The sequence below is a fragment of the Homalodisca vitripennis genome, chromosome 2 (genome assembly GCF_021130785.1).
Source record: "Homalodisca vitripennis isolate AUS2020 chromosome 2, UT_GWSS_2.1, whole genome shotgun sequence".
Lineage (NCBI taxonomy): Eukaryota > Metazoa > Arthropoda > Insecta > Hemiptera > Cicadellidae > Homalodisca > Homalodisca vitripennis.
The window spans coordinates 212,707,280-212,722,580 of record NC_060208.1 but is presented as its reverse complement, the minus strand read 5'-3'; the positions used below and the strand labels follow the sequence as shown (position 1 = coordinate 212,722,580).

The following is a 15,301-nucleotide window of genomic DNA, read 5'->3' as shown; positions in this document are numbered from 1 at the left end:
GAATAGTAAAGTAAATTTTAATGCTAGCAACTTACAATATAGTCTAAAAAGAACTTGGGAAAGGTAATGCAGATAAGGTAGTAAGATATAGATAACACAATAGACTAGTAAAATAAATTTTAATGCTAGCAACTTACAATATAGTCTAAAAAGAACTTGGGAAAGGTAATACAGATAAGGTAGTATGATATAGATAACACAATAGAATAGTAAAGTAAATTTTAATGCTAGCAACTTACAATATAGTCTAAAAAGAACTTGGGAAAGGTAATACAGATAAGGTAGTATGATATAGATAACACAATAGAATAGTAAAGTAAATTTTACTGCTAGCAACTTACAATATAGTCTAAAAAGAACTTGGGAAAGGTAATACAGATAAGGTAGTATGATATAGATAACACAATAGAATATTAAAGTAAATTTTAATGCTAGCAACTTACAATATAGTCTAAAATGAACTTGGGAAGGTAATACAGATAAGGTAGTATGATATAGATAACACAATAGAATAGTAAAGTAAATTTTAATGCTAGCAACTTACAATATAGTCTAAAATGAACTTGGGAAGGTAATACAGATAAATACAGATAAGGTAGTATGATATAGATAACACAATAGAATAGTAAAGTAAATTTTAATGCTAGCAGCTTACAATATAGTCTAAAATGAACTTGGGAAGGTAATACATATAAAGTGAAGGTATGATATAGATAACACAATAGAATAGTAAAATAAATTTTAATGCTAGCAACTTACAATATAGTCTAAAAAGAACTTGGGAAAGGTAATACAGATAAGGTAGTAAGATATAGATAACACAATAGACTAGTAAAGTAAATTTTAATGCTAGCAACTTACAATATAGTCGAAAATGAACTTGGGAAAAGTAATAGAGATAAGGTAAAGGTAAGATATAGATAAGGCAATAGATAAGTAAAGTAAATGTAATTGCTACCTCCTTACAATACAGCCTAAAATGAACTCAAAAAAGGTAAAAGAGATAAATAAATTAAATAAATATATAAATAAAAATGCCTTTTTATTATCAATCATGTATCAGATAAATCTGTTTTGTAGAAGAACTCTCGCCACTAACCTAAACTGTTACTAAAATAACAATTAAAATTCCAATCTATAATAAAAAATGTAATCAATAATTCTATTAATATAATAACGACAAAAGCTTTTATCAGGTTCTGCGTACATATTATTTTATTCTAGCTTTAAATGTGGTACCTTTACGCACTATTATATTACAGAGTTATTATTCTTTATATAGTTTTGGTGCAAAATAGGAAAAACTGTTCATAATCTAAAAGTATGACTACTCAATAACTGTAAGCCCTGTACTAAAAAATGTGTCTCAGACAAATCATAAAGACTATGACCGATACTTTTCATTCTTACATACGTTATCAGAAAATAGAAAAATACATTACAGCAGTTCGTAAAGATATCTCCATAAAATTAATGCAAACTGAACGTCTATAGTTGAAGAAGAAATAACTAAGTTTGTGTTGAAGACCTGCAGGCTTGAAGCGCCTTGGAAAGAGAACAAGTCTGGAATCTAGGGTATGCAAACATGTTCAGCAAGTTTCCTCTCCTCCATCATTTTTATAAACGAGTATCATGAACTTAATTTACTGATTTCTAAGTTAGTAACTCTTTACTTGTACCATTAATAAATATTTAAGTTAATAACATACTTTTATATAAAAGCTGAATGATGAAGAAGTGTCATCCTAATATTTAAAGAATTTTTAAGTGAAGATAAAAATTCCTTCATCTCTGATGCTTTATTTGTTAAATGTTGTATTTTACAAATATATTCTGCATTTGTGCTCCCTTAGTTTCTTTTTATAATTGCTATAATTCCAAAATTGAATTCTTATTAAAAATTTAAAATTAAGATTACTACTAATTAGCGTTCACTAATTACATCTGCGTACCACATATGAAAATAGACACAGGTGACGTTTACACGCGCGCGCACGCAAACGCAACGACAACTTCTAATAGATATTTTTTTCTCTTTGATATGTCAAAAGAATTTAACCATAACAATACGTCCCCTACACTATTTAGGTACAATTAAATTGTATAAATGTTACTTTAATTATTTTATTGGTCGTAAGCCTAGCAAAATTTAATTTAATAACAAGCACTTTTAATAAATCGAAAATTAGATTCCTCACATATAATAATTATCTGTCTGTTAAAATGTTTAAGGAATATTCTCTGAAAAATGATATTGCTAAGTCAAAAATTTGAAACGACAATTTCCTTATAAATTGCTTCAAGGGCACAGAAACTACGCTTTTGGTGATATTTAAATGTTTTGCAGGCATTCACAGTTCTTTAAATTACATAAATTGTAATCGTTAAAAACGTTTAACAATTTTTAAGCCAAATGAATAATGAAAATGCTGAAGTCTGCAAGCAACTTCGATGTTATACTATCCAAACTCTTATTAGTAAATATAATATAGAATTTTATATATTAATTAATAATATAGAATATCTTTTTTCATATTATTTTAAGATGTTGTAATGTCTCAAAACTAAATAAAAAATAACAAAATTCGATCTGAATGCAATATTTTTACTCCTTTTAATTTATTATTTGTATTGCCATAAAGAAATTATTTTATATCTGGTAAGTTAATGTGCATCTTTTTTGAGAAGCAGGAACCCGGTAATAGTTTCGTTGTACCCAAAAGTAAGTCCAATCGGCTTAAAACATCCTAAAATTCCATTTTAGTTGTATCAGTAGCCGTCAAAAATCGGATTGGATATGTTTTTTACCCTGTATAGATAACATTTTATCCCATGAAGTTTCTATTATAACCCTTCACTTTCTTTAGTCTAATCAATTAAGAAGAATCACAATCTAATAATCAATCCGTTTCTGTATGAAGTAAGTTTACAGATTAAACTACAATAATAATTAATTTTGCTTGAATACTTTATAAGATAATTCTAACGATTTGTTATAAAATGCCACTGCTATTGTGGTAACTTTATCAATGTACTTGTAATGAACCAACATAGGACCATAGACATTGCTGTCCATTCGTTCCAGAGTTTTTTGGGCCAAACTCTGTAGTTGTTTAGTCATCCTCACCGAAGTGTTGTACTGATCCAGAACTCCATATTCCAGCACAAAAGCCGAGTGTCCCTGGTATTTGCTTCTCGGTACTATCATATGGTACAACTTTCCTACTTCAAAATGTCTGTTGGAGATGATCAAATTGTGATTCGATAGCCGGCTCAGAATTTCACTCATAACTCTGTGATAATCTTTCTCCACTTTTAGGCTCAAGTTTTTAAAATTGTCAAAGATACGCAACAAATTCTCCCTGAGTTCACTTAACTGGCCTGTAATCAAGCATCCAACAAAATCGTGGATTTCACTCACCATAATCTCGTGCTTGTTGCAGAACCAATCTGTTTTGTATTCGACAAGAGCATTTCTTATTTCCTGATTCGGGATTCTCAACAAATAGTCACGACCAGATTCGCTATGGTTGAATGCATTCAAGTACCCTTGGTGCACCATGATTCTATAGAAAATTCCGAAAAAGATGTGAAACTCTTCTTCATTCGAGGGAGCACCTTCGTAATTACTCAGTGGCTTGACAATTCCTTCATCATCTAAAAGTCTTTGGAGGTCCTCTTGGGCCTCGTCAGTCACCAAGTATTCATCTAAGGATTTGACTCTTCCACTGTCCACCCAGAAATCCAAAAGTTTCCCACGATTCGATACAAAGCCCATGATATCTAAAGGGTTGTACACCATCTTTCCTCCATGAAAATGACCTTTGTACCAATATTTCATTTTATCAACTGTAGTAAAGTTGGATAAGTTTGCACTTTTTAAAATTTCATCTACTTCTAGCTCAGAAAACCCGAAGTTTTGAGAATACTTCTCGTCCAAAACAGAATGGATGCACACATCTGTGGAGTTTGGGAACAAAGAGTCTTCAGTGAATGGAAGAGTTCCCGTTACAAGACACTTCTCCATGTAAGGGTTTTTAATTACACCTCTAAACACTTTTTGTAACAAACCTAAAACTTTTTGTACCTCATCGCTGTTATTGACAAAGTTCTCAACTGCGTGGTTTATGACGGCATCATACTCATCAATTAGGATAATCACCTTTCTCAAAAAATGATCGTACAGTAATTTGCATAAATGGTACAGGCCGTTCTCAAGTTCTTGCAGATTAAGTTGTTTCCTGGAAAAGTACCTCGCTAACTGTGCCTTTTCCGTGTTATTCAACATGTTATTTTCATGACCCATATACACTTTCAGATAACTATGACTTGCGTACATGTCCTTTATTTCCTTTTTCAGCTTGTCTTCAACAGCTTTGTAGTTCTTACCTTTTGCTGAAGGTAGTTTGAACAGAATTACAGGAATCATCCCGAGACGTTTCATGGAAGTAGAGCAATTCGCAATGTTTAAAGCTCTCAACATTCTACTCGTCCCGTCAGCAAGTTCCATTTCCCCTCCTTCAAATAAAAAGTGATTTTTCCTTTGACTTATTTTTCTATGAATTCCAATATCACTGACTTCGACCTCAAAGAACCTTTTGATCATTTCTAGATTGACACTTTTCCCCCACTTGCGTGGTCTTGTGACAATGTTAATACCACATTCACTTTCCATGAACTCTTTCACGATCAGACTCTTGTCCACAAACAAGCCGCGCACAACTAGGTCATCAAAGGAGTATGATGCAGGATGAACATGATGACTAGAATCAACAATAGCACAGCCTAAATAGTTACCCTGTTTATGATTTATAATAACAACAAAACACAACAAACATTTAGCAACAATAATAGTCGAGTAAGAATGCATCGTTGTCGAGATATGGTTGACACTTAGTAACAAAACGATTTGATATCGGAAGCGATCATGTTTATCAGATATTGTGAATCTGTATCTGATAACCAGTGAATCACTTCTAATTCTGTATAAAATAACAGGTTTAAGCACTAGCTTGCTTTTACATCAACTTAACCTCAGCATATGAGTAAATTATAAAGCAAATTGATGTACACAACATCGGTGTGGTGCTGCTTGTTGCGGTCATGTGGTCAGTCGATATGTGAAAGTGATTGAGAATGAAGGAAACAGGATTTTTCCGGACATTTGCCATCGTTCAGTGAAACAAGAAAACAGTAACACTACGTTTCGAGATCTGCAATCTGATCTCTTCTTCAGGTAAAGAACTAACCTAACACATAATTACAAACTAGGTTAAAGTAAACAAAGGTTAGTTATTGAATTCAAATTTTAAAATAGAAGAAAAAAACAAAGATACATTCTCAATCACTTTGTTTGAAGGTTATTTTTGACGATGGAAGGATTGTGAAGGAAACAGGATTTTTCCGGACATTTGCCATCGTTTAGTGAAACAAGAAAACAGTAACACTACGTTTCGAGATCTGCAATCTAATCTCTTCTTCAGGTAAATAACTAACCTTTGTTTACTTTAACCTAGTTTGTAATTATGTGTTAGGTTAGTTCTTTACCTGAAGAAGAGATCAGATTGCAGATCTCGAAACGTAGTGTTACTGTTTTCTTGTTTCACTAAACGATGGTAAATGTCCGGAAAAATCCTGTTTCCTTCACAATCCTTCCATCGTCAAAAATAACCTTCAAACAAAGTGATTGAGAATGTATCTTTGTTTTTTTTTTCTATTTTAAAATTTGAATTCATTTCAATATAACTTATTTTCACTTAATTTTGTATAGGTTAAGCAGTTTTTTTTATTTCCTATTTAAAGCATAAGTTAATATTTTAATATTTAATATAAGCGAGTAAGTTAATATTTTACCGCAATTGCATCAGATTATTGAGAATTTACTGTATACAATATGAGGTTGAGTGGTAGAGAGGGCTTGATGCTCTAACTCCGCTTCTTTAATAAAGGCATTTTTCATTTCATTCCATGGACAATAAATAAATCAGGAATAAGTAGTAACACTCATACAATAAATCATTTCCTGACTTTTGACCTTACCCCCCCCCCCCCCCACTCTTAATGCCCCTTCATCAGCATCGATGCATCTCGATGGATTTTTTACTGTATTATACATTTCTTTTTTTATTTCATAACGTTTCGTCATCACATCTGCTAGTAATATGTTAGTTGTTCTGTGTTTCACTTTTTATTTCATAAATCCATCATTGTATTATTATTTATTTAAAAAAAAATTCACCTCTTTAAATATATTCTTTAAACTATTTTGAGTATTTACACTAAATGAATTTCAATAATGTATTATCTATATACGGCTTTTTGGCTTGTGCGTGTGTGTGTGTGTGCGCGCACGCGCGCGCATTGACGTACGATAATTAATCACCCAAACACAAATCGTCAAAGATTTCCAGGGAAGCAACTCGAGCCTACGCACAGGCTTTTCTGTCCAAACTCATTTCCTGGGTAACTTTAAATGTATGTATATAATGTTTGTATTTAAACATTTTACTAGTTTAGTAATAAGATAATGGAAATTTGATAATAAATTAACGATAACAAATAGTAACTAAATTTATAATTACTTATTGTGGATTTGCTGCTAAATTTTATTTAAATTTTCTCAAGAAGTTTTGTCTATTTTAAATATTGCACGCATGTAAATATTTTTTAAACAAACGATGATTCAATTCAATTCGATTCATTGTGGAATATAGTTTAGCTCGGATCATAATTGTTATCTGTGGGGGAAATCAGGTTAGCCAGCAGTTTTTCAACAACCGGGAAGGATCAGGAAGACAATGAAAGGGTCTTAGCTACATCAGGACGTTCTGAGGACCTAAGCAATATGGAAGCATTGTGCCACCGTAAAGCTGCAATATTGGCTGACTTTTGTTCTTTGGTACATTGTGACCGATGTCACTCTGCAACTCTTCCAAATCAATAACCTCCATTCTCGACAGACGCAATATACGTCTCTCTCCCAAATTTAAGAGACAATGATGTGAATTTTTTAACATGTTATGCTCATCATAGGCTGGCAGTCATTTTTCCTCAGATGACAATTTTGAGCGTTTTGTTTGTTGTTTTGTATTGTAAACATTTTTATAAACCTATATATTTAATCCATTGTTTTTTTTTCAGAAACATGTGGAGATAGTTATGGTACTGTATAAAAACACTATGCATAAACCAACAAAAAACTAAACTAAAAACCAGATAACGTAGCACCAAATTGTCGATAAGATAACGCTGACGTAGTATGTAGTCGTATTTATCTTTGTTTCGTCATATTTATCGTTTATTTATTATACTCCAACCAATCAAGACGTAGACCACTCCCTTTATCTAACTTTTAGTATTGGCAGTGTCGGTTTAAAATCCTTAATTACCGTGTTAGGGTATTTTTCGCTCTCAAAGAGTTGATAGTAAAATATTTCAACGATCCGTTATAATTTAAATAATTGCTGTAAATTTTATACTTGATCAAACACAGGATAAAAATTTTATTTATTTTTCCAAATAAAAATTTAATATTTTTAAATGTTCATCATTACATTCTACCAGCTTATTCTTATTGGAATACAATCATTTATACACGAACACTCCAATAATTATTAAATTTTATATTTGTTCAAAATTAACAACAAAAATAAAAATCAACAGTTTTTTTATAAATTAAATGTTCGTCATACTTTTTTCAAATTAATGTGCTTTTTTAAACTATTTTGTGTACACATGTCATAGCGTAAGTAGAATAGCTTTTCTTTCGTAAACTTATATCTAAACTATAACCTATTGTTTAGTGTATAGTGTATAGTTATAAAGTAGTGTAACTATACAAAATTGCGTAAAATAACGTGAAATCTTGTACTAGTTGATACTACTATTTGTTCAATTTCACTGAACACTTTGTTGTTTTCAGCTGATACAAACCACTTCAGTACAACTACGTTACTTACACCCACTACCACCTGTCAACTTTTTTGTCCTTGCTTCGTAGGAAGTGAAAAGTAACATCTTTTCCTTGAAGGTGCCCTTTTTAAGGTTGGGCTCAGAAACCGACCTGAGTCATTTCCACCAAGTGGTCGAAGGTCTCTTAATATTCATCATCTTCTACATTTGTTTCCTCTCAGAAATTAAAAAAAATAAGGATAAACATAATATTATGGCACAGTTATGACGAGGCTGTTAAAATATTTTAAACTGCCTCGTTCCCCATATTTAACGAACGTATTTTTGGAAAAGGTGTTTTTTTTTGTATCACTTTTACTTCTAAACTGTATAACGTTCTACTTGGCCAATAGTTCAGGAGTAATAGCAGTTAAAAATGGTCAAATAAATAAATGTTTTCTTACAGCAAACTAATGGCACAATTTAGTCAAATACATCATAAATAAATAAAAAAATAAATGATACAAATAATTGTAAATTGTAAATGCAAATGTACAATGTATAATGATAAATGTCAATATGTTGTTTATTTTCAATTTTTCTGCAGTTTTTTAAATTAAACTACATATTTTTTTATTTCATTTTTTCAAAATAGACAAAAAAGCGAAAAAAATTAACCGTCAGAGAACTTTTTTTGATAAAAAAAAATGTTTCAAAATGGTGATTGAAAATTATCAAAAATTTTTTTCAAGTGAAATTTTATTATAATAGCTGAATATTTCTAAATGAAAAAATACAGTACTTTTAGAATAGCACAAAGTATATTTGATCAAAGTTTCAGCTCAATCGAACCATTTTTGTAAAATAAACAAATTAAAAACCAAAAAAAACTGTTTTTTTAGATTTGTTTAACTTTTTGAAGTTAGGGCAAAAATGATTACTACATAATTTGTAGATTTTTTTATTTCCAACAACTTTTTCATTTGACTTTTTTCAATAGGGTGCATTGTTTAGTCACAAATTGCAAAAAAGCCATTTTCACCCTTAAAAAACCACCCCTCCTATACCCCCTAATAGACGATTTTGGTTCGGAATGTTTTTTTTTAATTTATTAATGATGTATTTGACTAAATTGTGCCATTAGTTTGCTGTAAGAAAACATTTATTTTTTCAATCAGGTAATACGACTGGACTACAGCTGCTTTAACGATTGAGAAGTCTGTCAGAAAAATAGAACTAGTTTGAATTGAAAAATTCGTTTTCTTTTTACAAAAATATTTTTGGTAGATATATTTTTTCCAAACTCCTTCCTAAGCCCTACTAGGACAATTGTTTAAAATACATTTTTAAGAATGGCTAAAAGATGAAACTGTACTCATTTTATCAATTTTCAAAAAATGAGATCTTACACAGCAATTTTGAAAATTATATCTCTTATTTCATGAAATATTATACAATAATGGGCACAGAAGGAGTTTTTTATTTTTGCAGTTTGTTGTTTTCTATGAGTTTGAACTGTTTTTATAAAAACGTATCGCATTATATTGTAAATAGCCTATTAACTGTGATAAGGTTTTTGCGATAAATTTTAATTCCACGAATTTCGCTTTCTACAATCATTATCCAGATAACAAATAACTACGGAATACACTAAAACTAGGTCACACTGAAACAGCACGACGGTGTATTCCTCTTATCGCAACACTTATCAATGGCAAAACTCAATAATCTGGTTTACAGTTTAAGTCGTTCATCGGTCCATCGCCAGTACTTTATAAACTTTAAACAAAGAATTCCAGTAATAGTCCACATTATTACAATTGATTTCAGTATTCAAAATATAAACTTTGTTTCCATCTATTATAAATATTATTCGTATAAAATTAGTAAAGTTTATGCTTATGTTGGAAACCAGGAAATGTCTAGCAGGAATGCAAAGTGGTGTATGATGAACATAATTCTTCTAAAAACAGGAGCGCACCAGCTTCACAGAATATTGAAGAACTTAAATATTAAATGTTAATCAAACGAAACCTCGGAAGTTCGGTTACCATACTTACAAAGTATAAAGCGATAGCAGCTTAGTTACCAAGTGGTTGCAAGTTTACAAACACCAGCTAACTCCGCCAGCTATCTCTCTTATGAGTGTTTGTTAATTAACAGTCGGTTCAACTCCTAATATCTTTATTAAGCAATAAATCAGTTAATATTATTGTTGTATAATTCAGGGAATAACATTTTTAAACGAATAAATCACGTAATTATGCTATATGATTGAGGCATTTAATTTGGACAACATTTAAGGAACCCATTTAAAAAAAACCCTACCCAAAAATCAAAATTTTAAATGTTTAAGGTTGAAGAGATGTGATATTGAAACTCCTCTCCATACATATAACTACAGTTTATTTACCGTAGTGTTTTAATGTGTAGAGATAGAAAAGCATTTTTAATGTGAAATTTTTCGGTTTTGTACAGCCTTTAGTAAGAAGAAAACAGGATTTTTGCGGACTGTTGCCATCGTTCAGAGATACAAAAAGTCAGCAACACTACGTGTCGAGATCTGAAATCTAATCTCTTCTTCAAGTAAATAACTAAACTAACAAATAATGACAAACTAGGCTAAAATAAACAAACCATACCAGAGCGTTGTCAGGAATCACAACCACCATGTTGTGTGTCAGCTTCACTAACTCTAAAAACATTTACTTAATAAAAACAAAACACAACACCAATAATTAAAACTGAATTGCAGAAAACAGGTCACAATAGGTCTGCCTTCGTCAAGCAACCACCTACGACTGTGGTATGTCTTTAGTATGATTTGGCGGAACCCCTCCCTCCGTTAATATTCAAAATTTTTAGGTTATGGGCATTTTTATGCTTTTAATTACAACATTTTTATAGAGGCAGAAAACTTTTTTTAAATACGACCATCCATGGTATCATTTGAAAGAAAGTATCGAAAATGCATTTCAAATATTGGAGATTCTAACACGAGACCCTCTGTTTTTGGGACATCCTGTGCTTTAAAAAGTCGAAATTATCCCCCACTATCTTGTCGAATTCGTGGGGAATATGTTTAACCAAAACTTTGCAGTTAGCCATTGAAACACCCTGTATAAATTACTATATAAGGAAGGTTTTATGTGGTTTTACAAAAGCAATGTTAGGAATATTTTTGCATTCTGAGGATCTGGTAATCACGAGGTTTTAGTTTCCAACAGCGGAAAGTATTTTTGCATTTTCGAAGAAAATTATATTTAGTTGATGGCAGTGCATTGAAATACCCTTATCTACCATTCTGGTTTACTCGCCTTACGAAAAACAATTACAAATGTAAGCGGAGAAAATTATCCCAGGAAATTGACTGCTGCTTGTACAACTTGGGTTTACGTGGGTTAACACGAACTATGCACGGTAACTAACATATATTGGTACTATACCTTAACAATACTATGTTTACCGATAGTAGAAAAGTAGTTACGTTTTTATCATTAACGTGACAATTTGTTACTAACATACCTTATTGATCACGTTTCCAGAACCAATTTCCCAACTGCTGATAAAACTTTACCTCTGAAATGGAAACGTACATGATGTGTAGGTTTTATCCCAAGGACCTAATAAGAAGCCTAATACCCTGCGGATAAGAACGACCGATCACCGTTATTCAATAAAGAATAAATCAAAAGTCAGTATTCACCATAACAAAAGCATTGGGATTGCTATGAACAAATCAGCAAAATTAAACCTTGCGATAACAGCTACCCTACTTTAAATTTAGGAAAGTATGAATTGGCAATTCAGCTCATACTAAAATCTAAAAACTCGAATGGACTCGAATTACTAAATTATTGCATTCAAGTTAACTTTTACCTGTCAGGGAAATTCGCAAACAAATTAATAATACATTGTGTTTTTATTTGTAAATCAAAAACCTATCAAAATTTGTCAAAAATGGCAAAACATTTCTATAGCGCGTTGACAATTTGTGTCATCAGGTGTTTCTTCTACTGTTTATTATTTACTAGCTGTTACCCGCCGTTTCGCACGCAATGTTTAGTACCGAAATCCTTATATTACTTAATAAAAAGCAATTATGATGTAATATGATGGGAGTCCTATAAAAAATTGTAAAACTTAAGTACGCATACATCAGGTAGATTTTATTTAAGTTCGTGGTAAATAGTATCAGAGTTTAAACTTATCTATTATATATCATGTTAGGCATTGTGTAAGAATAACTGAATCTGCCTTGTCATCCCGATCAAGAAAACACAAATCTCGGATCACACAGGTCTCAGAAGTTTACTTCGGTCAAAAAAAGCGTATATTTCCAGTCCTTGTCATATATTTCAGGTCTAAGATATTTCCAGTACCATAGTAGAGTTTGCCTTGTTGTTCTAACGAAGAAAAATATATATCTATAGATACCTATAAATCAAAATACCACTGACTGATCCCACTCACTCACTCACTCACTCACTCATTCATTCACTCACTCACTCACGGCTCTATCTCAACAACGACAAGACCCAGAATCCTGAAATTTGGCATGGTGGTCGTACTTATGATTTAGATGTGCAATAAGGCTGGGTTTTCAAAAAATTCGTCTTTTAAGTGGTTTAAACGTGGATAGTTTGCCAAACGAATTTTTGGACTCAATTTAGCCACTTTGAGCACTCCCAAAGTACTTTTATAGTTATTTCCCGAGTTTGGAACTGTAAAACCTACTAAAATAAAACAGTATACCACAGTGAAAGTTAAATAAATACTTAAGAAAAGGCAATATTAGTGTTGTAAAACATCGCTAAAAAGTAGCCAAATAAACGTTAGTTGGATAATATTGGTGTGGCTATTTTTTACCATGCAACTTTAAAATCTACTAGAATAAATAGGAATCCATGGGAAATTTTAGAAAATATTTTAATAAGAATGCTATTTATGTTGACGTAGATCACTGAATGCTGCCAAATAAAACGTTAGTTGAATGTTGTAGTTTTTGCCCTCTGAAAGTAAGCTCATCAGCGTTCTTGGATTTTAATTATGTTGTAAAATATCGATAAGTGTGGCAAAATAAACATGTTCGCCCGATACGCTCTGTTAAAATACGCTACTTTATACCCTCTGAAAATACATTTGTCTCGGCTCATTACATTATGAAATTGACATCTCTATTGGAATAAATTAGATTCGTTCGATAATCTATATAAAGTACTAAAGAAATAAGTCATAGGTATGACTATTTGCTTAAAAAAAACCGTCTAATAACAATGCTCTCATTCACGACCTTTACACAGTTTACTATTGAAATTTACCTTTCTATAATCTATAAATACTATAAATGCTTTAATAAACCTGGTTTACATAAAGGTACCAAATTAAATGGCAAAGGAAGTCTCATTTTAACAGAGCGGACCAAATCAAAGGTGACTTTTGAACACAACCAGTGGTCTGATAGGGGGTGGTGGGGTGGAGGTAAGACAGGATGGCTCAGTTGACAACTCATTCATGGAAGAGCCTCTCCGTGCTGCTCGACTCTGTTATCTAGCGATAACGTCGGTACTGTACCCCCGCCCACCACGCCGCGGCCGCTGCGCCGCAACGGTCAGGCTACTTGCAGTAACTACTATAGTATACTATACCATAGTATAGTATCTATAAATACTAATATACTATATAAAACTGCCATCCGAGATTGTCCCATTACCAGTCGGTGGACTCTGTGGTGGAAATAGAAGATGCGGTACATTACCTAGTAGAGTTCTTGCACACGCTTAATCCTCCAGGCATTCCACCACATCATCTTTACCTCAAAGTTGGAGCTCCAATAATTGTTGCTTAGGAACCTGGTTCCACCTAAGCTCTGCAACGGAACTAGGCTACAAACCAAAGCGTTTGCGCAGACACGTTATACAAGCCGTAATATACACTGGATGTGGCCAGGGGGAAGAGGTTTTTTATCCCACGCATTCCCTTCCATCGGATTAGCATTTTCAGTTTAAAAGACTACAGTTCCCTGTCAAACTCTGCTTTGCTATGACGATAAGCAGAGTCGCAAGGGCAGTCCTTAAACAATGGCCGGTGTTGATCTAAGGGAAGACTACTTCTCTCATGGCCAGGTGTATGTCGCTTGCTCACGAGTTAGCTCTGCTGATAGTTTAACTATCCTTCAGCCTCGTGGAAAAACAAAGAATGTTGTCTACAAAGAAGTATTGTAAGTTCCGTAAAGCAATCCAGCTTATGATTTAATAAACTGTTGTGATATAATCCAGTGACTGTTAAAGTATTGAGTTAGGTAAAAATAAGTACAAGAAAATTTAAAAAGGAGGAGTTGAAAACATTGAAGTAAAAAGTAATGAGAAAAACGGCGAATTAATAATATGAAAACTTATTTTAATTAATTTGCATTTATAGAACTCCTGAAATCCTGCAGTAAGATTCATCAATAATTTTCCCGTAGCGAAGCACGGGTATTCTGCTATTATATAATTATATACTTACATAGAACCGACATGCCTACTTCGGTTTAAAAAGTGCCTACTTAAGACCGTTTAAATTCATTTACCTACTAATTCACAGGTTAGCTTGCCATATTGCCTCGATTAAAATACTATATATGTTTCAATTATATAGTTCTCGTAAATCTATTTAGGTCAAAATCGTGGTTGGCATAGTTTAGTTTGCTATGACTGAAAAGCCTATTACAACCTAGGGGGAAATCCTACCTACTTACAATGTACTTTCGGTATAAGAGGTTTTGAAACATTCCAAAATAATTGTTATTAAAGTTTTGCTTTACACTTGTTTTTTGGACTGTAGCCAGGGAAAGAATGAATCGTTGAGGCATGTTAGTATTCATTTCTCTGTTTTTCCATAGGCCATCGTTAAAATGTAATATCATAATTTCAAGGAAGTCCACCAGTTTAAAGTAACTTATGAGAAAATATTCATACCTTTGTTCATAAAGGTTTGTTTTATAACAGTATTTAATGCATTAGATGATTTTAATTCGTCACTGGCGCAATCTGGAGTAAAATTGATATATTAACGTCCTTATTTACTATCTGCATTACACTACCGATCAAGCACGGTAACTTTTCTTAACTTTTTCTTCATAAAAACGTTCCTCGGATTTCAATGGACATTTTACAAATAGAATTAACCGGATTAGTCCAGCCGTTATCAAGATTTGCGCTTAGCAAACACATTTTTCGGGTCTTTTCTAGTATGTCCCCGCATTCTCTATTTTAATTTCTATAAGTTAGATTACGTTACTAGAGCTACAAATGTAATTTCTAAAGTAATTGAGGTTAGGTTAAGCTTAGGTTTTTGAAAATAAATTGAAAAAACAATTGAAAAACGAGTTTATTAATTTGTACGAAAAAAAACAAATTAGTAATGAAAG

General features: G+C 32.1%; 1 protein-coding gene across 1 annotated transcript; it reads right to left on the bottom strand.

Annotated features, from left to right (window-relative positions):
• Positions 1-1,025: 1,025 nt before the first annotated feature.
• On the bottom strand, positions 1,026-4,918 carry LOC124355389. Its single transcript, XM_046806514.1, has one exon. It carries the CDS (start codon positions 4,868-4,870, stop codon positions 2,951-2,953), a length of 1,920 nt encoding a protein of 639 aa, XP_046662470.1. The 5' UTR covers positions 4,871-4,918; the 3' UTR covers positions 1,026-2,950.
• Positions 4,919-15,301: the final 10,383 nt, after the last annotated feature.